Source organism: Lissotriton helveticus, chromosome 10 (genome assembly GCF_964261635.1).
Source record: "Lissotriton helveticus chromosome 10, aLisHel1.1, whole genome shotgun sequence".
NCBI lineage: Eukaryota > Metazoa > Chordata > Amphibia > Caudata > Salamandridae > Lissotriton > Lissotriton helveticus.
In genome coordinates this window covers 717,682,316-717,708,043 of record NC_136071.1, presented here as the reverse complement: position 1 = coordinate 717,708,043, position 25,728 = coordinate 717,682,316, and the positions used below count along the sequence as shown (strand labels likewise).

Below are 25,728 nucleotides of genomic sequence, written 5' to 3'. Positions count from 1 at the left end.
TTCCACGCCCCACCAAGACAGATCCGCCGCAGCTTCTCTGGAGATCCTCACTGACTCCCTGAGATCTCCGTTGTGCTGATACCACTGCCTGCGGAGGCACCACTGGAGCGCCCTCATGTGCCAGCGTGCATGGTTGACCAACAGAATACAAGAAGCCATCAGACCAAGCAGGCGAAGGACCTTCAGGACTGGAACGACCGCTCGATTGTAAAATAAAGGAATCATCTCCTGTATGTCGCGAATCCTTTGAGGGGGAGGGAATGCACGACATACAGTTGTGTCCAGTACCGCACCTATGAACAGGTTGCGCTGGGAGGGCACCAGGTGAGACTTGGGTACATTTATCGAAAAACCCAACCTGTACAACAACTGGGTTGTCTCCTGCAGATGATGGAGCACTCTCTCCGACGACTCTGCTTTGATCAGCCAGTCGTCCAAATAAGGGAATACAGGAATCCCTGATCTTCTGAGATGCGCCGCCATCACTGCCATCACCTTGGTGAAGACTCGAGGCGCAATAGTAAGACCAAACGGAAGGACCGCAAACTGATAGTGCTGCGATCCCACCGTAAAACGGAGATACTTCTTGTGCGACTTCAGGATTGGGATGTGAAAGTACGCATCCTGTAAGTCGAGCGACACCATCCAGTCTTCTTCCAGCAGAGCCTGAAGAACCTGAGCAAGGGTGAGCATCTTGAACTTCTCCTGCTTCAGATAAAAATTCAAGATCCTGAGATCCAGGATTGGACGAAGCCTGCCATCCTTCTTGGGTATCAGGAAATACCGAGAGTAGCATCCCTGACCTCTTTCCTGCTCCGGAACTACCTCTATCGCACCCTTCTTCAATAGAGTAAGAACTTCCTCCTGAAGAAGCAACAGATGTTCCTCTGAGCAATATCCCTGGCAAGGCGGGTTATTGGGAGGGAACTCCCGAAAGGGAAGGGCATACCCATTTTCTACGAGATTGAGAACCCAAAGATATGATGTAACCGATTCCCAATCCCGTAGAAAGTGGGTAAGCCGGCCCCCCACCGCACCCACATGATCCTGAATGGCGGATCTAGGGCTGCTTTTCCGTGGCTGGGGGGTTGGAGGAGGTGGAGGAGGAAGAGGCCTGATGCCCTCGAGGACGTGCCCTTTGCTTTCCCCTGTACGACCTATACAAGGTATTCTGCTGCTGCTGTTGTTGTTGCTGCTGCTGACCTTGCCTAAATGTACGAAAGGAAGAGCGACCAAATCCTCTGAATTTCCTGGTCGTAGAACCTCTGACTTGAAGACCAAGAGATCTAGCAGTTGCCCTGCTATCCTTGAACCTCTCCAAGGCCGTGTCTGCCTTTTTGCCAAAGAGTCCTTCACCATCGAAAGGCAGATCCAACAAAGCAGACTGTACATCAGCTGAAAAATCAGATGATTTCAACCAAGCTGAACGCCTTGTGGCAACCGCCGTGCCCATGATTCTTGCCACAGAATCCGCAGTATCGAGGCCGCTTTGGATGACCTGACGAGCTGCCGCTTGAGTGTCAGATAAAACTTCCTCAAAGTCATTTCTGCTATCTTCTGGAACCTTAGGGATCAATGAACGCATAGAGTCCATAAGTGCATGAACATATCTACCCATAAGGCAAGTGGCATTAGTTGATTTCAATGCCATACTTGCAGAAGAAAAAGTCTTTTTGGCCACTTGATCCTGCTTTCTAGCTTCTTTGTCACCAGGCACCTGTGGAAAAGCACTAGAATAGGAAGGGAGCTCGCACAGCTGGGCGTTATCAAGGTAATGTCATTTAAGAAGTTGAGTGTGCTGCAAGAGGAAACACTGTCTGCACTAACAGTGTGGAAACCCAGGTACTCGTACAAAGCTCACTCAGTTGAGAGAGCACCTCTGCGCACAACAAGAAGAGACCAATATGTCTAGTTCAATAGAACATAAAGTGCGATGAAGGTCAATCAATATGAAGTTGTCATGAGCTTTCACATTTTATTCATGATTCAAAAGTGAAGTTCAGGTAAGATATCCACAGTTATATTTTCCATCAAACGTTAGGTTTGTTCCAACCAAAACAATCACACATCCCGATGCATTTCGGGCCACGCCCTTCTTCAGGGGAATACTCTACAAAAAAACAATCCAAAAGGAAACAATTCAATCTTGTATCCAAATGTGGCGTACGAAACTGCATGACTTATTAAATATCTAACAGAGTGATAATCATAAAAATCTGGGTGGTAATAATGCCATGGTGAATGAATTCGAGTCAAAATGTGCACCCCCGTGAATAGAAGGTGAAAAAAGAAAAGGGAAGGTCAACGTGAGGGAGAGGTCCAAGGGCCGTTTCATGCGGTCATTAAATAATCACCGGGTGTAGTGAAGCAGATAAAGAAAACCCTCATGCAGCCCTGAAGTGCTAATGTCGGAAGCGCTAATGCCGAAAGTACACGAAAAACGATAAAAGTCAGGTAAGGAACACCAAAACCAGAGTGACCGAGCATAACAAGTTACGGATAAAGTCCCACAGGGGGTACTTACATTGTGCAATTGTGCAACAAGCTACGCGGTGCGCCGCGAAGTCGGTAATCGATCAGTGAGGGCGTTGTGGCCGTGAGCATTAAGACGCGAGTGACCCTAAACATAAACAAGGGACTATGAGTCAGAAGAGACTGTGGAGGAAATAGAGAAAGAGTGGGGGGCATATTGGAAAGGTGAAAACTCAAGCAAACGCCACAATATCAAGAAAAGTGTAACACATACGGTGACAGAAATGATTAAACGGTAAAAAAGCAAGAATGAAAAATGAGAGAACATGAGTAAAACACATATAAAAAATTACAGATAACACAAAAATTCCATACGGTCATTAAGACCATGCGGTGCCATGGTGGACATAAGCCGGATCCAAACGTTCTCTCTCTTCAAGAGGGTGTTTTTATTGTTCCCAGTGATTTTCACTTGTTCAAGTATTTGAAATTTCAGTTGGACAACACTGTGTCTGTGTTCCATGAAGTGGGTTGCCACACTTGACTTCAAGTTACATGTGCGTATATTACTCTTGTGCTCAAGAATGCGTGCACGGATCTTTCTCTCGGTGTGGCCAATATAACATTTGCCACACGGGCATTTCAGCATATAGATTACATTGCTGCTGTTGCATGTAGCATTCACTCTCAGTTTAATGACGTGTCCTTTCATAGGGTGTGTGATTTTATTGCCAGGGATACAGTTCCCACAGTTACTGCAATTATAGCAAGGTTTTAGACCATTGTAAACAAGTGGAGTGATCATCGACGTGGATTTGCTCAGTAACTCTTTTACATTGCGGCCCCTGGTAAAGGCAAACATTGGAGGTTGATTGAATAGACCATTGAAATCCGGTTCCATTGTAAGTATAGGCCAGTGTTTCCGGATGATATGTTGAAACTGGTTAGACATCTTAGAGTGTTTGGAAACCACGACCATGCGGTCAGTTATTTTTTTGGGTTTAGGTTTGAGTAGTTCCAATCTCCTACACTTGTCTGTTCGCTCCATTGCCAGATCCAAAATGGGTGTGGGATACCCACGAGCTTTAAGTCTCTCCAATGTGTTTCTGAGTTCTTGCTTGCATACTTGGTCATTAGAAACTATGCGTTTCACTCTGAGTAGTTGGGCAAAAGGTAAGTTGTTCTTAAGGTTAGGCCGATGAAAACTGCTATAATGCAAAATGTAGTTCCTGTCCGTGGGTTTTCGATAAATGGTGGTGAACCACTCATTTGGTTCACGGTGTATTTCCACATCTAGATAGTGGATGCATTTGTCATTGTAATCCCACGTGAACTGAATACGTTCATTCACATCATTCCATGATTCAAGAAAGTTGACGAGAGTTTCAGCAGTACCATCCCATAGTAAAAAAACGTCATCAATGTAACGTAAGTACAATTTTCCATGTTGAAGCCAGCTGTTTTGGCAAAGAATGTGTGATTCTTCAAACACTTTCATGTACATATTAGCGTAGCAAGGAGCCGCCGAATTGCCCATGGCAGTTCCATTCAACTGGAGAATCCATTTAACAAGTACGGTGAAATAACTATGATACAGCGTATACATGGTGAGTTGCATCAGGAAAACTTTCAGGTCAGAGTCCAAATCTGATGAAATTAATGTTTGTTCAATAGCTTCCATACCACCATCATGGGGGATGGAGGTATAAAGTGAACATACGTCCACCGTGCACATGATCAAATCAGTGTTTTTAAGATCATTCATGATGGGTTCAAGCTTGGACAAAAAGTCAGTAGTGTCACAAACATGTGACCGGGTCTTGAGTACAAACGGTTGCAAATACCTATCTAGAAACTTGCCAGTGTTCTCGTGTATACTTCCTCTTGTGGACACAATCGGCCGGAACGGCGGTTGGGTCGGGTGTTTATGCATCTTAGGAAGCATATACATGACAGGAGGTCTGGGATTGATAGGGGTTAAGTAACGTCTGGTTCTATCATCGATGGTGCCGTTGTCAAATGCTGCATTGATGATTTCAATCAGTTTTTTGGAAAAATCCAAGGTTGGATCTCCCGGTAGTGAATCGTAGATGTTGGGGTCATTTATGTGGGCCTCAATCCGTTGTTCATAGAACATGGTGTCCATGACCACCAGTGCACCGCCTTTATCGGCATTCATGCAGGTAATGTTGGGGTTGTCAGCCAGTCTCTTGAGAATGTCTCTCTCCTTCTTAGACATGTTCCCATGTTTCACTGTGGATTGAAATGGTAACTGTGAAATTTCCTGTCTGACCAAATTCTCAAATGAATCAATGATCTTGTGGCTTTGTGGTGCCAGGAAAGTACTGTGAGGGCGGAGTCCTCTAAGCATATCTTCCTCCAATGTGGGTGTAGGACAAATATTCTGAAAATAATGTCTCAACCGGATATTCCGTACTAATTTAAAGATGCTAACTTCTAGCTCCAAGGTGTTAGATCGGGTGGTGGGCACAAATGATTGACCTTTTTGTAAGGTATTGATTTCTTGAGTTGTTAGAGTAGTGGAAAAGATGTTGATGACAAGATTTTCCTCCGGTTTTATCGGCGTCTGTTTGTCTTCTTTGGCTTCACTGTTGGTGGATTTTTTCCAGATTCCCCGGCGGGTTTTTCCCCCCCGGGTTCTTCTTGTTGTACTTGGCCCGATTCTAAAAAATGAACCGCAGAGTCGGTGGATGTACTCGGTGTTTGAGGTTCAGCATTTGGTGTCTCACGGGTCGGCCTTTGTCTATTGTCATCCTCAGATGATGAGGTCTCGTTACCAGAAAAAGGATTGTAAGCTTTGTTAGGGCGTCGGCGGGCGTACACCTCTGCCCAGGTGTACACCTCGCCGAGCTTGTAGTCAATAGTATCTCGCTTGAATTTGCGAAGTTTTCTTTCCTGTGTCTCCTTGATGTGTTTGTCAATTTGAATGTTTATGTCTTCCAATGTTTTGGTAAGTTCCTCAATTGGCATGGCTTCGTCAAGCTCCTTTTTAATGCTCGTGATCTCTTGGGCTAGATCTTCCAAAGTCCTGGATAGCTCCTCGACGATCAGGAGGATCAAATCAAGGGAACACTTGTTGAGGATGGAATACCATCGCTCAACGAATTTAACATTATTCTTGCAGAGTAAAGGTTTTAATGGGACTCTCAAGCCCCGGGGGATCCGTTGTGCCCGATGGTACCGGATCAAAGTACTGGAATGTAATTTCTGGTTGGATTGTTTTTTTAAAAGGTAGAGTAATTGTCTGATGTTACTCTCCACACTTCGAGAGTTCCCTGTGGAAGTAATATCATTTTGAATAAGGCCATAAATTTTGTCTGCATCTGCTGCGGTGAAGGCAAATGTACTCGCCTTGAGATCGGTCATGCCAGAGACCGAATCGAAATTCATCATCAGAGCGTGCTGAGATCCAGGGGCAGAAATCAGTAAGTACTAGAATAGGAAGGGAGCTCGCACAGCTGGGCGTTATCAAGGTAATGTCATTTAAGAAGTTGAGTGTGCTGCAAGAGGAAACACTGTCTGCACTAACAGTGTGGAAACCCAGGTACTCGTACAAAGCTCACTCAGTTGAGAGAGCACCTCTGCGCACAACAAGAAGAGACCAATACGTCTAGTTCAATAGAACATAAAGTGCGATGAAGGTCAATCAATATGAAGTTGTCATGAGCTTTCACATTTTATTCATGATTCAAAAGTGAAGTTCAGGTAAGATATCCACAGTTATATTTTCCATCAAATGTTAGGTTTGTTCCAACCAAAACAATCACACATCCGGTGCATTTCGGGCCACGCCCTTCTTCAGGGAAATACTCTACAAAAAAACAATCCAAAAGGAAACAATTCAATCTTGTATCCAAATGTGGCGTACGAAACTGCATGACTTATTAAATATCTAACAGAGTGATAATCATAAAAATCTGGGTGGTAATAATGCCATGGTGAATGAATTCGAGTCAAAATGTGCACCCCCGTGAATAGAAGGTGAAAAAAGAAAAGGGAAGGTCAACGTGAGGGAGAGGTCCAAGGGCCGTTTCATGCGGTCATTAAATAATCACCGGGTGTAGTGAAGCAGATAAAGAAAACCCTCATGCAGCCCTGAAGTGCTAATGTCGGAAGCGCTAATGCCGAAAGTACACGAAAAACGATAAAAGTCAGGTAAGGAACACCAAAACCAGAGTGACCGAACATAACAAGTTACGGATAAAGTCCCACAGGGGGTACTTACATTGTGCAATTGTGCAACAAGCTACGCGGTGCGCCGCGAAGTCGGTAATCGATCAGTGAGGGCGTTGTGGCCGTGAGCATTAAGACGCGAGTGACCCTAACATAAACAAGGGACTATGAGTCAGAAGAGACTGTGGAGGAAATAGAGAAAGAGTGGGGGGCATATTGGAAAGGTGAAAACTCAAGCAAACGCCACAATATCAAGAAAAGTGTAACACATACGGTGACAGAAATGATTAAACGGTAAAAAAGCAAGAATGAAAAATGAGAGAACATGAGTAAAACACATATAAAAAATTACAGATAACACAAAAATTCCATACGGTCATTAAGACCATGCGGTGCCATGGTGGACATAAGCCGGATCCAAAAGTTCTCTCTCTTCAAGAGGGTGTTTTTATTGTTCCCAGTGATTTTCACTTGTTCAAGTATTTGAAATTTCAGTTGGGCAACACTGTGTCTGTGTTCCATGAAGTGGGTTGCCACACTTGACTTCAAGTTACATGTGCGTATATTACTCTTGTGCTCAAGAATGCGTGCACGGATCTTTCTCTCGGTGTGGCCAATATAACATTTGCCACACGGGCATTTCAGCATATAGATTACATTGCTGCTGTTGCATGTAGCATTCACTCTCAGTTTAATGACGTGTCCTTTCATAGGGTGTGTGATTTTATTGCCAGGGATACAGTTCGCACAGTTACTGCAATTATAGCAAGGTTTTAGACCATTGTAAACAAGTGGAGTGATCATCGACGTGGATTTGCTCAGTAACTCTTTTACATTGCGGCCCCTGGTAAAGGCAAACATTGGAGGTTGATTGAATAGACCATTGAAATCCGGTTCCATTGTAAGTATAGGCCAGTGTTTCTGGATGATATGTTGAAACTGGTTGGACATCTTAGAGTGTTTGGAAACCACGACCATGCGGTCAGTTATTTTTTTGGGTTTAGGTTTGAGTAGTTCCAATCTCCTACACTGGTCTGTTCGCTCCATTGCCAGATCCAAAATGGGTGTGGGATACCTACGAGCTTTAAGTCTCTCCAATGTGTTTCTGAGTTCTTGCTTGCATACTTGGTCATTAGAAACTATGCGTTTCACTCTGAGTAGTTGGGCAAAAGGTAAGTTGTTCTTAAGAACGAGAACACTGGCAAGTTTCTAGATAGGTATTTGCAACCGTTTGTACTCAAGACCCGGTCACATGTTCGTGACACTACTGACTTTTTGTCCAAGCTTGAACTCATCATGAATGATCTTAAAAACACTGATTTGATCATGTGCACGGTGGACGTATGTTCACTTTATATCTCCATCCCCCATGATGGTGGTATGGAAGCTATTGAACAAACATTAATTTCATCAGATTTGGACTCTGACCTGAAAGTTTTCCTGATGCAACTCACCATGTATACGCTGTATCATAGTTATTTCACCGTACTTGATAAATGGATTCTCCAGTTGAATGGAACTGCCATGGGCAATTCGGCGGCTCCTTGCTACGCTAATATATACATGAAAGTGTTTGAAGAATCACACATTCTTTGCCAAAACAGCTGGCTTCAACATGGAAAATTGTACTTACGTTACATTGATGACGTTTTTTTACTATGGGATGGTACTGCTGAAACTCTCGTCAACTTTCTTGAATCATGGAATGATGTGAATGAACGTATTCAGTTCACGTGGGATTACAATGACAAATGCATCCACTATCTAGATGTGGAAATACACCGTGAACCAAATGAGTGGTTCACCACCATTTATCGAAAACCCACGGACAGGAACTCCATTTTGCATTATAGCAGTTTTCATCGGCCTAACCTTAAGAACAACTTACCTTTTGCCCAACTACTCAGAGTGAAACGCATAGTTTCTAATGACCAAGTATGCAAGCAAGAACTCAGAAACACATTGGAGAGACTTAAAGCTCGTGGGTATCCCACACCCATTTTGGATCTGGCAATGGAGCGAACAGACAAGTGTAGGAGATTGGAACTACTCAAACCTAAACCCAAAAAAATAACTGACCGCATGGTCGTGGTTTCCAAACACTCTAAGATGTCTAACCAGTTTCAACATATCATCCGGAAACACTGGCCTATAATTACAATGGAACCGGATTTCAATGGTCTATTTAATCAACCTCCAATGTTTGCCTTTACCAGGGGCCGCAATGTAAAAGAGTTACTGAGCAAATCCACGTCGATGATCACTCCACTTGTTTACAATGGTCTAAAACCTTGCTATAATTGCAGTAACTGTGGGAACTGTATCCCTGGCAATAAAATCACACACCCTATGAAAGGACACGTCATTAAACTGAGAGTGAATGCTACATGCAACAGCAGCAATGTAATCTATATGCTGAAATGCCCGTGTGGCAAATGTTATATTGGCCACACCGAGAGAAAGATCCGTGCACGCATTCTTGAGCACAAGAGTAATATACGCACATGTAACTTGAAGTCAAGTGTGGCAACCCACTTCATGGAACATAGACACAGTGTTGCCCAACTGAAATTTCAAATACTTGAACAAGTGAAAATCACTGGGAACAATAAAAACACCCTCTTGAAGAGAGAGAACTTTTGGATCCGGCTTATGTCCACCATGGCACCGCATGGTCTTAATGACCGTATGGAATTTTTGTGTTATCTGTAATTTTTTATATGTGTTTTACTCATGTTCTCTCATTTTTCATTCTTGCTTTTTTACCGTTTAATCATTTCTGTCACCGTATGTGTTACACTTTTCTTGATATTGTGGCGTTTGCTTGAGTTTTCACCTTTCCAATATGGCCCCCACTCTTTCTCTATTTCCTCCACAGTCTCTTCTGACTCATAGTCCCTTGTTTATGTTTAGGGTCACTCGCGTCTTAATGCTCACGGCCACAACGCCCTCACTGATCGATTACCAACTTCGCGGCGCACCGCGTAGCTTGTTGCACAATTGCACAATGTAAGTACCCCCTGTGGGACTTTATCCGTAACTTGTTATGTTCGGTCACTCTGGTTTTGGTGTTCCTTACCTGACTTTTATCGTTTTTCGTGTACTTTCGGCATTAGCGCTTCCGACATTAGCACTTCAGGGCTGCATGAGGGTTTTCTTTATCTGCTTCACTACACCCGGTGATTATTTAATGACCGCATGAAAAGGCCCTTGGACCTCTCCCTCACGTTGACCTTCCCTTTTCTTTTTTCACCTTCTATTCACGGGGGTGCACATTTTGACTCGAATTCATTCACCATGGCATTATTACCACCCAGATTTTTATGATTATCACTCTGTTAGATATTTAATAAGTCATGCAGTTTCGTACGCCACATTTGGATACAAGATTGAATTGTTTCCTTTTGGATTGTTTTTTTGTAGAGTATTCCCCTGAAGAAGGGCGTGGCCCGAAATGCATCGGGATGTGTGATTGTTTTGGTTGGACCAAACCTAACGTTTGATGGAAAATATAACTGTGGATATCTTACCTGAACTTCACTTTTGAATCATGAATAAAATGTGAAAGCTCATGACAACTTCATATTGATTGACCTTCATCGCACTTTATGTTCTATTGAACTAGACGTATTGGTCTCTTCTTGTTGTGCGCAGAGGTGCTCTCTCAACTGAGTGAGCTTTGTACGAGTACCTGTGGAAAAGCGCCAACCGACTTCTTAGAACATGCTGCCTGAATCACCAAGCTCTCAGGAGAAGGGTGAGATGACAAAAAGGCAGGATCTTTAGGAGCCACTCTATACCTCCTAGCCACACCTTTCGAAACTGCAGGAGCAGAAAAAGGTTTCTTCCATACTTCCATAATGGGCTCAGTTAAAGCATCATGAAAAGGGAGCAAAGGTTCCACAGCAGAGTTCGGAGAATGAAGAACCTCAGTTAGTAAATTTGACTTAAATTCGACAGTAGGCAAAGTTAAACCCAAATGTCCCGCTGCCTTTCTCATAACCACATGACATGGCTGAACATCCTTAGAGGGTGCATCAGGGCCTGATGGTAAAGCCCACTCCGGAGAAAATTCAAGACCACTCGCTTCTGCCAGGTCCTCAAAATAACTCCCATCCAGCTCACCTTCTTCTAAGTCGGAATGAGACTCACAATATCTCTGTTCTTCTAGGAGACGTTGAGCCTCTCTCCTAGACCTCTGCTTAACGCGGAGTGCAGTCGGATCCACTGCCGAATCCGACGGCGCCGGAGCCGACGTTGGAATCGAATCAGAAGGCTTAGAAGGATGTTCCATAGACTTGCTTGGAGCAGGCGACGCCGGAGCCGGAGTCGTCGACTTCGGTCGAGCCGGCGTCGATATCGGCGTCGACCTCGGTGGAGCCGGCACTGCCACAGCGGGGTCGGGGCTGGCATATATGGCATGAAAGGTGCCGGGGCATATGAGTGAGGAACACCCAAATTAAATGCCATTGGACCCATGGGACCCGAAGGCGCTCCAGAGGGGTACAATGATCTTGAGAAAACACCATACATAGCGTTTAGAAACGCAGAAGGGTCCTGACCTGGAGCCGGAAAAGGTGGATGCTCAGGTTGACCTCGAGGTAGATTCGAACCTGTTTCAATAACAGGAGTCGAAGTTTCTTCCTCAACAGGAACTCCACCAGCGTCTTCTGGAGTCGGAGATGGAGCCGGAGACGGAGCCGGAGTCGGATCGGGAACCGGAGTCGGAGAATGAACTATCGACTCCGAAGGTGAGGCCTCACCTTCCTGATCCGACACTTGTGGAGGAATTACCTTCGACTTCATCCTCTTGGGAGATTTCGATCTTGAGCCAGACTTATCATCCGAATGACGTCGGGGCTCATGTCTCCTCTTCTTATGTTTTTTACGAGAGCTGGAAGCGTGATCAGACGACGACTTCGAAGCCGACGCCTCTCGAGACCTCGACCTGGATCTCGACTTCGACCTCTTCGAGTGTTTTGAAGATCTTCTAACTTTATCTGCCTTCAGCTTGGCCACAAGAAGCTTAGACTCTCTTTCTCGCAGAGCCTTCGGATTCATCTTTTGACACGATGAACAATCATCAACGTCGTGGTCCGAGCTCAGACACCAAATACAGTCTTGGTGTGGGTCCGTAACAGACATCATCTTTCCACATTCTCTACAGGGTTTAAAACCCGTTTTCTTTGTCGATATGACAACCGAGTAAAAAGGTCAGAGAATGGAGAACCGAAGAAATATAGTAACAAAGTCACTAAAAGCTACAGAGTACCCCGAAACCGTTCGCGTCGACGACGCGGAAAAAAGGGAACTGATGTCATCACGCCGGCGTGGGCCTATTGTTGGCGTCGGTGACGTCAGCGGAGTCGCGAGCGATGTCGTGTCTCTATGACGTCCGAGTTCACGTCGGCGCGAGGCTACAAAAAGAATTTCCGAATGTTGCTGACGCAAGGGGATATTCACAAGGTGAGGAATCCACACGGCAGATGTATCTATCAGAAATGTGGGGCCCCATATATAAAAACCATTTTATTGCAGTTGTTTAGGAGGGGCCAATACAAGACTCTTGGAGGGGATCCGAGATAGTGGCAATCCACAAAAAGGGTAGTTGTATTGATCCCAGTAACTATCGTCCACTTAGCCTGTGCAGAAATTATTCTGCAAACAGGTGTTGGACAAACTCACAGCCTAGATGACCGACAATAACATCTTGAGCGGGTTTCAAGCGTGATTTAGACCAAAGAATAGCACTATTGACCTGTTCTTTTGCTAAGTTTAAGACCACTGACATTACAAGAGGCAGCTTATATATAGCTTTTGTCGACTTACGAGCGCCATTTGAAAAGATCCAAAGAGAGAAGCTGTGTGTTTGGGAAGGGTAAGGGGGGGTCATGGCTTCAACTGAGAATTCCCAGTGACTCATAGACCTTAATCAGGCACACAGATAACTGTGCCCAAGTGAGGTGGGGCCTAAATAGAGAGGTGCCTGAAAGGAACAAGGTTAATAAGCGTGTTTGCCAAGTCTGTGTCTTGGCACCCACCCGTTTCCTACTTTTTTATAAATGAATGCACTAACTACTCAGCAAAGCGTGAAAACGATTCACCAGTTTTGGCATGCAAGAAGGTGCCTGCGTTACTATTCACTAATTATCTTACTCTACTGATCTCTAAAACCCTGAAAGATCTTGAAATCCTATTACAAAGTTAAGTCACATTTTGCAATTCACATAGTTTGGGGGTAAAAAAAGGAAAAACTGAATTTATTATATTTAACCCTCACAAAAATTGAGGGGACAAAATAAGACTGGGTAATATGCACTTGAAAAAGTAACAGAGTTTGATCACTTGGGTTTCAGGATATCAGACTTGCAAGTGTGACGATAGCAGATTGCTAAACGTTTATCCCTGTTACACCATAGAACAAGTGTGTTAATTACATTCTCTACCCTGTGTCACCAGTATTGTAAATATATTGAGCCCAGGATACAAACGCTGCCCTTTACCGATCTGAATTATGGTGCCACTGTAAAATGGATAACCTAGACAAGACAGAAAACGTTTTTAGAAGGGTCCTGCTGAAGCTCATGTGGAGTGCCTATAATATTAGATCTGGGTTTGAAAACAATTACAGCCCATGCTGAGTAGGGTCCCATTTATTTTGGATAAGAATATGGACCATGGAGGAGCTTAGAACCTGTAGAGAAGGACTTCTCGATCGAGTTTCATATTCTCAGGCGACAAAAATTACATGGTTGAAATACATAAAGGATTTATTGCCTAATTTAGAGTTGGGGGAATACTGGCACAATGTCTCATATATTAGTAAGCGCAGTTATCAATTAACAAAGGTAAGGTACTGGTAGAAACTGTTGACTACACACAAAGAGGGTTATCCTAAAGGAAAATTTTGGTTAATGAAATGGGAATATAGATTTGAGGACTGTATTGACTTTATATTATCCCTGACTGAGCGCAGTCCATCAAGTTTAGGATGGTGTTCCTCAATTCTGATGGCCTATACCCATTTCCAACGCAACCATAGCCTTCAACAAGGCCTGGTTCTGTCTAATTTTAGGGTATTTTAGGCCTTTGTACATTAATGTAATCAAATGGCACCCAGTGCCCAACCAAAGAATACCTTCCAGAGTTCTATAATCTGTCCAGATCTCCCTCAACGTACCAGTTAAATTAGTGTACTGCAGAAATTGTCGAGGACCCACTTCAAATGAGTCCTGTGAATCCCAAAAGTGATGAGTCTATGCTGGGTATACATCTTCCAGTACCTGGCAACCCCCCCCCCCCCTTCCTCCATTGAGTGACCGTCAGATCCTTTCAAATGCTTCTGAATGCCTGTAAATGCCATTTATTCAACTCTCATAGTGGGCGGCAGTGTACGAACCCTTGCAGCTATCTTTTACCCAATTTTCACTGTTTGTCGCACAACATAAGGGAACGTGCCATCCACCCTACTGGCCCCTCATGACTAGCTCTAATAAAAGCTTGACCACAGGTTGTTCTTATCAGTAAGTCACTCAATGGCCTGCTGAATATGAGCTGCATAAAAATGCAACTCTATATCTGAATGACCCAGCCCCCTTCCTCCTCTAGTTTTAGTAATTCAGTGCAACCCTGCTACGCCTACCAGCCCAGACCAGGAACACCAACAGGCTAGTCAGTCTCAAGGAGCACAAAGCGTTTTGTAATTTATAGAGATACCGAAGGAGTGAGACCATCTTTGTGATCACCATGCTACCCATGATGGAAAGGAGGAGTGTGTTCCAAATACGTATGGACGAGCCCAGACCATCTAGTACCCTTCCAATACTATATACATATTGTCTTAATTCACATAATTAGCAAACAGCAACGAAATTCAGAATAACCATTATTTTTAAAGCACAATATCAGCTTTTATTTAGGATTTATCTAAATATCTTACATATCTTAATATTTCACATTTAATGAAGGAGCTAAATTAACTTGATACATGGGATACTGTAACACCAATTTTAGTTACTAACCAAGAAGATTATCATTATCCAAAGAACATAAGATACTTTCCTGAAGAACATGCTGCTTTGTATCTTGTAGCAACTGCTGAAAAGACTGCCTGTACGTTTGAGGTAAATCTTTGGTGGACAAAGAACTACTTCCCTTAAAGGGTGGATGTGCATTGCCACCAGAAAAATCCTTTAGATGTTTTAGTGCATGGATATTGGAGGCAATGTCATTCCTACCCAAACCATCCATGCTAATTTCTGCATTAGGCTGCTTATAGAAAATCAACCATGTATAATAACAAAATGTATAGTGATTACTTTTTACCAATAAGGAGTCAGCAGGACTAATTAGATGTTAACTAAAGATTCACTTGCTTGAATTATACCTAGTAGTCAGGCTTGGACTCTACCGCATGAAATATCAAAACACCAGTAACAGAATGCACTCATTTGACATTGTCCTCTGTGCAGCCTTTCCAACCTATTATATGACCCTGCAGAAAGCCCATAAGGTAGAAATGATTTGAGCTCCTCTCCCCTCAAATGCTTACATTGCTCTGATTAGCAAAGCATTTAAAAGGGTACCAAGAAACTGCTGGGAAGAGAAGGGAAGATTGATTTTGAATATATAAAAGATACCACCAATATGCAACTGTGATTACTTGTAACTTTGCCTTCAGTAATGCAGCGCACATAGAGGCACATGCTTGAATTAGGACTACCAAGACAAGAGGTACTATAGAATGTAACCCTTCTGTAAATGAGGGTCACCTTTGTAGCATCACCATCTGTTCCAAAGCAGTCTGAGATCTGGCTGCAATACGTAAGCAGCACTGCCTTAAGCAGGTACAAGGCGATGTCCATGTGGCTCCCTTCCAGTTATCTGTAAGTGTGACTCACCCAAAGAGTATAGTTTTCATAGATGTACCATTGGCAGAGTGCATCCTGACTAAAACATGGACAGGTATTCTGGCAATTGAGTGCTATGGGTGAAAATGTCCCCATTATAGCAAGAAATACTTTGTTCTGACATATAGTTGGTGTGTTTAGCAAAATCTCTTTGCTATGGCCAATCTATGTAAGAATATCTCTGACAAAAAAACAGTGGTTTTGAAACAAAAGTGGTAAAGATGACACGCTGATTCAAGTAAAAGAATGTAAGACCCATGGGAATAAACCACAGCTCATATTCAGGATAACTTCATCATTAAGGTGCTTGAGATAAGATATTTTGACTGAAAAGATTTTATCTGATTGTGCCTTGTAGCCGAAGTAACTCCTGACCATAAGTATCTTCCAGGATATACACTTGTAAGTGCCTTCTTTGAATTGGCTAAAATGTATGTTTAACTCTCATACGGGGCTGTAAGACTGAAGAGACCAATCATTAATTCATTAATGATTCTGTGTGAAAAAATGGACTGTACCTTGGGTTTCCCTCTGCAGCAAGAGATCAATGTGAGGTGGACTCACCAAAGAATGCCTTTGTAAATGCAAAACTGTTTTCCACTTCAAGGCAAAAAATGTCAACATTGATTAAGCTATGGCCAAAGGGTGGGTGTTTTGGAAGGGTGATTTACTCTGGGCTCTGTCGGAGTATGGCAGGGAATGATTCAGCCACATAAGGGTGCCATCAGATTAGACTCCAGGTACAAAACTCCAATCTATGTTTTCCTTTTGGAATGTAGTGTGAATATGAATCCATTATTGCATTCATTTGTTTTCTGTCTATCTCATTACTTCCTGTTCAGGACTATGGAGTCTGATGTGTCATCTCAGTGCGACACAATGTCACTAGTTCATGGCTTGTTGCTCCTTCCAGAGGATTGTCCAGCTCCTGCTCATTGGATCCTCATCTTAGAATTCCCTGTTCTGCTACTCCTGTAGTTTGCCTAATTTCCTACAACATTTTCAAGGACTCTACAGTTATTTTTTCTGTGTAAACCGGAGTTTTCTCTAGTCTGCTTTCTTTTCACCCCATTCAGTTATCAGTTCTAGATCTTGAAGTGATGAAAATAAGCAGCAGGCCGCTCTAAAGTTTCAAAAACATAATGCCTGCACCGCAGGAAGACTTGTCCTCAACAGGCCTATTTTACATACATTTCCTCAGCTAGCATGTCTATAAATGGTGAAATTACATACTAAAGCTGCAAATATTAGCAGTCTATGATTGTAGTTGCATTCAGATGTGTTCACCAGCGCTTTCCCTTTCTTATGCAACACCCTTTCCACTATGTCCATTTCACCCCATTCAGTAGGATTTATATTCTTTTCTCAAGCTGTGCTCAGTAGGGGCTAAACGTGGCTGGGATCTTCATGCAAAGAAAGTATTCCTCACAAAGATTATTTAGGGTGGCGATGTAATTTATTGATCATTGATTGATCATTGCAGCATATATGAAGTAAAAGACAAGAAACATTTACTTGAGATGCGGTCAGGATCAACGTAGTGGATGTTCACACCATGGCCCTTTGCCATCTAGGGGATTTTTCAAGGCACATGTTTAATTGGCCCTTATGTCTGGATATAAAGGCTAATAGTCTCCTTGTTCATCCTCTCTTCTTCACTCATACTCACAGCCATCTGACAATTTAGTGCCTGGGATTCAGGATTCTGTGGCTTGTGAATGTGGAGGTACATTCCCTTGAGGGCCAAGCAAAGATTGCGATAGATAATGCCAGGTATAAGTTAAGCACTGCTCGATGTGGCACTGCTGAATATGTGGAGACTATGTCAGTGTCAATAATGTGGATTGTCTGTGTGTTTTGTGTGGGTGAGCATGAGAATTAATCATTAAGTTGAGAAGTATCTTGCCACAAACAGGTATACTGTGTATCCAGAATTACATGGATAATCTTTTGTTACATGCACAAGCACAGAATGTAGGCACTGTGTGTATGATCTGTATAATTTATTAAACATAGATCAAATGATAAATCAAAGCCAAGGGATTCCCCACCCCGCCCTACATTGAAAGTTTTCATTTAGCTTCTGGGGTTTAGATGGTTGCCCCAGAAGAATGCTGTAAACAGAACTTCCCAGAGGCCAAATATTACAATAAGGTTAGTCTCCTCAATCGGGAGAAAAGCAGCCATGGATGGAATACAGCACTGATGCAGTCATAGCATGTAGATTCTCATCGGACCATCTGAACCTGATTTTTACAGCATGAGGATGGAAAGAACATTTACGTATTTTAACCTTACAACTGGAAGCCTAAAATACATTCATTTTGGTTTCTCCTACAAGGATAAAAAATGGATGAGTGGAAATGTTAATAATAACAGTGCCTGTGCAACGATTATTGATGCAAAATGAGCTGTGACACTTTACCCGAGCTGACCTACTCTGCCCCAAACAACCGCCCTCTCACCCAGCCTACAACTACTTCATTTCATTCTGAGAAACCATGTAAAAATGTGTTGGGTGGGTCTTACCTTTCTACTTGCACCGCCAAGTGACACCTTGGGCCTCGTCTTGAAATCTCCTTCAAAGCTAAACATCTTTATTATTTATCCCATCTAGAGATGTGGCTCCAAACCCGACGCTGCAAAAAGCAACAATATACAAGAACAAATTGAATGAATAAAACATGTTTAAAATCTGTTCTTAAAATTCTTTAAAAACAGAAGCAGTAGGTTGTTTTCAAAACATGAGTATCAGTTCTTAATATCAGACTACAGTTTACACGGTGCTCCCAATTAACACTGAAAAACATCTGATTAATTACAAAATTGATAGATTCACTTGCTGAAGGATTACGTGCCTAATGATGAATTACTGCTCAAACCTTCAGTGAGAAAGACAATTTGTACATAACTGACTTCACACTTGTTTGTAACCCCAAAAATTGCTTTAATCACGATACTTCATCTTACCATGGCATCTAATGTTGTCATTTAAAGAATTCAGCATCTCATTCAAATGTCTTTGCTTCAAATGGACAGTGCTCTAGAAATGAGTTGCCCCAAAAAAACGCCCTACTCATCAACAGCTAAATTAGTTTACCATTAGAGCCTTTTCAGTGACAGAGGTACCAAATGAATATCTGAAAGTCCAGAACAACGAATGGCACTTGAGGTCACATTCTGCATGTCCATATAGTGCAAGTGAGTAACTGAGGATCAGTAACGAAACGGGCAGAAAGGTAGAAGACTAAGTATAGCTCTATTCACAACGCCTGCCACTGCTTTCTGCTTCGATACCAATTTCATTGGTCAACTAAAAGGAAGGAAAAACATACCATATAGATCAATAATTCCCTTGTCCACTTAATTCTGATCTCTTCCCTCAAGAGTTCTAAAAATTAGAAGGTGTTCAGCAGTTAGTGGAACCGATGCATCTCCCAGATGATGCCACGGTTAAGAAAGCGCAAGACCAAAGTGAGGCCTACTTTTGTTTATGGGACAGGCATCGGTCAGTGGTTGCTGGTTAGTATACGTGCAAGATTCGATTTTTTCCCAAATTATGTCCCAAGGCGACCAAGCACTGTGCATAACAACTGGATCCGCAAAACACACAAATTGGACCAGGGCTTATTGTGTCTCTCCGTTTCTTGCAAGTTCTTTTTCAGCCCCGGCTTTCTTGCTCATTCACGGTTCTCTTCACTTTCATTTCCCCCACATTTCTTTCTTTTTCTCTCTTGCTGAAGTCTGATGATGAAAACTAAGTTGTGTTCCCCCATCTTCCTGCAACAACTGGCACCAGTTAAGCACTGCTTCGGCAATGGAACCTACAGGGGTATCCAAGTCGAGCTGTCAATACTAATTCTAGAAGGTGGTATTGGGTCAGAAAATCGGCTATGCACAGAGAGAATGAAATCAATGTTCAGACATAACCATAACAATATAAAATATATTGGCCTTTAAGTGATGGTTAATATAGTGCTAATGAGGTACCCAAAATTCTAGAGGTACTAGCAATTGCTGGGAAATTGTTGGGTAAGAGATACAGTCCCAATCCCTCTTCTGCAACCTAGGATTCTATGGCCAAAAATATATAATGGGGAAATCTTCAAGTGATTTTGGCAGCCTTCTCAAGAGATTGACTACAGTTTCTTCAATGCAAGCATTCAGTCATTGGGACAGGGAAGTAGGCATAGAAATACAATGAATCTACTCAGTTGAGGTTTGTCTGATCTCTGCCCTTGCGGTTTCTGGCAGCCTTGGTGGGGAGGTAAACCTCTTGTGTATGCGAGTTGTTTTTAACCTACATATATTTTTTTCCAGTCCAAGAGCTGCAGCTGTGACAGCAATTATGACATTTATTGTTCATATAATTATTTACAAGAATTAGAGTGTGTTTATAATTTCTTATAATCATGTTACATTCATAGCTTCCTTTATTTGTAACTAAACTCAGTTCTTAAATCAGATGGCGTCTAGCTATCTACCTCTTACCATGGTACACCCTTTGCTTACAAATCTTTTCATTAGGATGCTGCAGCAACCAAGCGAGTAAGAATTGAGTCAACAACCAGCACACAATGTACAGCTGTAGTCTCAAAGAAATTCCCCCAAGCAAACAACGTGCTTCAGCTCCTACCTTCTCCCCCCACATTTCCACACCTTACAGCAAAGACTTAGGGCACAGGGTTAAGGGCCAGAATACTAATGTACTAGATATCCTGGGTTAACCCCATCCCCCGCTCATCCATTCCCTAGAGTCAACAGCGGCTTTAATCAGTAATAAAGATCCACTGCCCCTAGTCGGATGAGGGCCATGGCAGTGTTTGAGAAACAGCTGTCTTCTCAAAGGACCTCAGATCATACTGAATTTACCTTCATGTTGGAAAAAAGCATAGGACAACTTTCCATCGCCAGAATGTCTCATATCCTATGGTACCACTGAAGGTACGTTGGCATCACAGTCTGCGCCAAGACCCAGCTATCAGCAGCTTGGCTGTGCCTAGGGCTTGATTCAGCAAGGCCTTAGCAGTAGGAGGAACAACAAAACTTTCACCACGTCTAAAACCCAGCAGCAAATATCCCGTAATGTTCCGAAGGACTTCAAAGACGCTCTTCTAAAATGGTTGCATTTTATCAAATGACCAACATAAAAAGCATGAATGGGCCCATTGCCATTTACAACGCATATACCCTAGCATTACTGCACACAATGTTTTGGGTTTTCCTGTACTTCATGCAATTATAGGTGCATGGGCTCTGTTTCCACAGTTCCCCCTACGGTACCCAGTCAAATGTGGTCCCCAAGTCTTCTTCCCCAATTGGATCAATATTTCCATTTCAGGCCCAGCCGTTTAGTGTTACAGAGGCGATACCAAGTGGGTAACAAGCCCTTTGCTCCGGCGTATACCTTAAGTAATCTTTCACATGATTCTGCACTCTGCAGTCTCTTTAATTACTGGGTTCAAAACCCAATGGAGAAGCTGGATTAAGCTAGGTCTGTCTCATCCTGGCTGTATTCTTCTTTGCACTTTGAAAAGCTTTTAATAACTCCAAGATCACTAATCACACTAACATCTCCTTCCCGCCACTTGAAAAACACCTTAGGGTGCATACCAGGTGAGTAAAGGCAATTAAAGTGCAGAGGAGAGGTGATTCCCCGTTCACCACCAGTAGTGCCAGGTGTCGAGAATTGAACTTGTGATACTGCTAAGGTATAGGTTAAGAGGCCTTTCGGCCCTGGGCAGGCATAGCAAATCTCATAGCAATCTGCTTGCTAAAGCTTGACCAATATAAACCAATTGTTTACCCCACTCACGGTTGGTCCACTACCCCAGCAGTTTCAAATGAGGGGCATAATATTGTATTTTATAAGAACAACCCATCTCAGTCTCATGGGTGTAAGCCAAAAAAATATCCTCGGCCACTCTAGGTGTCTCACCCAGATAAACAAATTTAAGAATCAACACCTGGAATTGCTGCATCTGTACAGGCGATTGCCACAGACACTGCCCGATAGAGATGCCAGGAAGGAGTGTTCATCTTAACTACATTTATCCTTCCCAAACACAAAGGTTGCTTTACTGACACCAATAATACTTGATCTCCACCTTGAGTCCAGGCCAGTTGTGCCAACTAGGGTGAGTTGAAGTTAAAGTATATAAATGGGCAAGTATTTCACTGTAGCTTACTTTTTTGGGTTTATCGCTGTTATGTTTCATATAGGTACTCCGATATAGGCTTAGGTAGTGAATAAACCTTCCACCTACATTTCCCCTGCCATTACACTACATAACGGTTCTTGGTACTGACCTTTTACCTAGTTAGGGTAATGCCTAAATCACATGAGGTTTCCTCCGAAAAACTAGCCTCATTCATTATGCATGAGGATTTTTGGAATAGGAGCAGGACTACTATCTCCTGCATAATAACTATGTATAAGGTTCATTCCTTTCGTCATCCTAGTCGACATGACACAGAGGAGGAAAAGACTTCCATGCTGACACACTGACGCGAGAAGCGGAGGTTCCTGTACGCAGACACTCCAGCTTACAGTGGTCTGACATCATTTGCGGGGTGTCCATCTCGAGACCAAGATGGGGTCCCACAGTCTCTCACTTCAGGTAATGGGGTTGACTTTATCCTAGAGGGATTCTTGTCTCTACACAATTGTTTTAGCACTATGGTAGGAATCTACCATCCTTTTACTTAGTTGGTGCTTACGATCATTTATATCTGTTTCGGTCTTATGGTGGTTTCAGCACACCTATTTTACAATAGAATGACGCTGCTTCAATAAATGTTTATAGAAAACGTCCCCACTGTTTATTCAATGTGTTTCTCTGATACGAAGTGAGCACGAGTGACTGAGCGAAAAGTACTGTACTGTTTCCACGATCCCTGAGAGGGACTGAGTTGTCATGTTCGATAATTGGCAAGAACTATTCTCTCCTTGGCACTGTGAGCTAGCTAGTATACAGGCTAACATACTCTTTGGGGTTGTCGGAAATCAGTCTGGACACCAATCCTGCAGTGTATGTGGTCTAAACGGGCAGATCCTATTTGGTTTATAGGAACTACACAACATCCCTATGGGGTGGCAGTACTTAGTTTCTGTGCTTCAGAAGAGCTCAGTGAGATGCTGAGGACCTCAGATCTAGCATCATTTATTTTAAACTCAGAAACCGATTCAAAGGCCTCAAACTCAACATCCAGACTCTTCAGGGATCTTTCAGGATCATTCACAGTAAGAAGGACATCATTCGCACTCAGACTATTTTTATATGTAGTATCCTCCAAGGGATTCAAACGATGTTTCAATGCAATTTATTTTCACTGTAGTGATGACGGTCTCTAAATCCCATCCTCTAATGCCAGTGCCAGTAGGTCCCCAAAAGTTGTGGTGAAGCTCATAAAATAGGCATCATAGGCTGGTGCTTTATTGGGGTTCATACCTTGAGTCTCCTTGAGAATCACACCCTACGTTTTGTGGCAAATCAGTTCCTCTCACTGGGCAGATGTTAACTCCAGTAATGGGGCTGGGAGCAGGCAAGATCAAATGATTTCTAGTGTCTATGGACCTCTGCAATAAAGCGATACATAGAAGTGCCTTAGGCCACTATCGTCCCTGCCTCACTGCACAAGACTTCCCTCATCCAATAAATTTCTTATTTGAATACGGTTGAAGTGCATTATTTATTAGGTTACCAGTTGTATTATCCTTTTCAATTAACATCTGCCTCCGCCAGAGGAGCAACTCCTTAACTTTGTCAATTTGAAGAACCCATAGCTGGCCCCCAATCCTATTTAGAGTATTCAGCAGTGTTATTAAGCGTTGTTGGTTTCTGTGACTTGAAGGTTTTCATTTCTTGTGTCATCTCTGTTACAATAACCTTCTGTTCTCTTTTCCTAGAGTCTTCCACCACTATAATGTTCCCATTTGCAACCACTTTAAGCACATCCTGGTTTGTGCCCGACCAAGTAGTAGCAAATAACCTACCTGATCTCAGTTTTATGTGTAGGAGTACTAATTAAAATATGAGTTGTATCTCCACTATTGGGGGAGCTCTGGTGTTTGCTCAATTCCAGCTAAGGCCCACGTCTGCTTAATTCAAGACAAGAAATGTTACATGGGTGTGCTTCGACACCTCCCCGTCGCCATACGAGAAAGAAGAAAGCAATTGATACTGAAGTAGGGTCTATGTACAAGTGAAATCCTTTTCATCACCATGTAACGTTCTTCAAACATCCACTAGCCACATGTATCAAATAACATCTTGCAGACTTTTAATCGCTATTCAGACTGCACCTTTAGCACCATTGTGGATATAGAACTTAGAGTTGCAAATCATATTAAAATCACCACTTACAAGCACCACTGCTTCTGGTATCTAAGAAAATGTACCAAAGAGAGACAACAGAAAAGTGTCTGCCCTTAGTTGGGGACTATGTATTGACTAGTGTTAGCTTTCTGCCCCAGTCTTCACATTACATTATTCTAAACCTTTAGCAAGGGTCTTTTTAGGTCAAGCCTGTCCCATTCCGCAGGAATGGATAGGATCGAATTCATGTCGGCAAAATCCTCTTCAAACTAAGGGGTTTCAGCCCGGCGTTTTCTTGCAGTTCACGTGAACATGCACGAGCATTCACGTCCAGGGCTTCTCCTCCCCTAGCAGCACTCCTCCCACACCAGCAACTCCCCCCTCCCACACCAGCACCTCCCCTCTCTCTCTCTCCCCGCAAACACAGCCTTGCCGTAGCAGCACTCCTCCCACACCAGCACCTCCCCCCTCCCACACCAGCACACTCCCTCTCTCTCCCCGCAAACACAGCCTTCCTTTCATTTCTCCTCCCCCTCCCCAGCCCGTAGCAGCACTCCTCCTGGACATTGAGATCAGAGTATACACCAGGCATTCCGCAGATGGACCTACATCTCACGCCACTGCTGGTCTTACACCCTGCATATTGTCCCACATTTCACCCGACATATCATCCTCTCTCATAACTACCTCACCCCGCTGCTGCCCCAGTGACTGTGGGATCTTACACCAGCACATCAAGCCAGTCTCACCTCACAGATCCAATACCCCACCTCACCGCACAGCACAGCACACCCGTCAAACCTGCAGCTCACCCGTCAAACCTGCAGCTCACCCGTCAAACCTGTAGCTCACCCGTCAAACCTGTAGCTCACCCGTCAAACCTACAGCTCACCCGTCAAACCTACAGCTCACCCGTCAAACCTGCAGCTCACCCGTCAAACCTGCAGCTCACCCGTCAAACTTACAGCTCACCCGTCAAACCTACAGCTCACTCGTCAAACCTACAGCTCACCCGTCAAACCTGCAGCTCACCCGTCAAACCTGCAGCTCACCCGTCAAACCTGCAGCTCACCCGTCAAACCTGCAGCTCACCCGTCAAACCTACAGCTCACCCGTCAAACCTACAGCTCACCCGTCAAACCTACAGCTCACACGTCAAACCTGTAGCTCACCTTACACTTCGAAACCCAGAGACCAATCTGTGCTCTCTCACCTATGAGCTGCCGAACTCGCCGATCACATCTAACCCACAGCTCACTCACCCGTAGCCCACCCCACACATCATCTCGAAACACAACTCACCCACCCGACCTAGACACAGCTCATTCCGCACCACGTCTCTCACACTTAACCCACATGCCTCATACAGTACGCAAGTCACCTTAAAAGCCACATATAATCCCTCTCTCCGCGTAGGGGCGTAGCTATTATCCGTGCAGAAGGTGCAGTGGCACCATGGCCTTAGGACGGGGAAAGGCCGATGCATGGCCGCACACCTCAAGTCACGCACTGCGCTCTCCGCATTTCCCGCCAGAGCCCGGCGTCACGCACGCGGTGCCTGGATGCTCTGTCACTTCCCGCAGTAACATTAAAGCACAGATGCTGGTAAGCATCAGTAGGGGAGACCCCGGCCGGCGAGGACCCAGGAGCAAAGGCGCGTTAATATCAGGCACCGTTTGTTTATCTTGAGCAGACAACTGGCGGCGTTTCATTTCTGGAGGTCCCTTTCTAATAAAGATAAGCAGCAGATGGGGCATACATCAGCCCCGTCACTGGGATGCGCAGTTTACAGACTCTACCGGGCACTATAATTACCGCCGCTCCTTTCCCACCAG

General features: G+C 43.7%; 1 protein-coding gene across 5 annotated transcripts in view; it reads right to left on the bottom strand.

Moving 5' to 3' along the window:
• Window positions 1-25,728, bottom strand: part of UBE3C (ubiquitin protein ligase E3C) — a 1,115,457-nt gene that overhangs the window by 1,008,375 nt on the left and 81,354 nt on the right. For 4 of the 5 annotated variants that reach the window (XM_078663264.1, XM_078663263.1, XM_078663265.1 and 1 more), the window contains exon 2: window positions 18,105-18,214. In XM_078663264.1, coding sequence (XP_078519390.1) covers window positions 18,105-18,170 — 66 coding nt within the window. In that variant the 5' untranslated portion in view covers window positions 18,171-18,214. Of the gene's footprint in view, window positions 1-18,104; window positions 18,217-25,728 lie in introns of all 5 variants that reach the window. The other variant, XM_078663267.1, reaches the window with a different exon arrangement.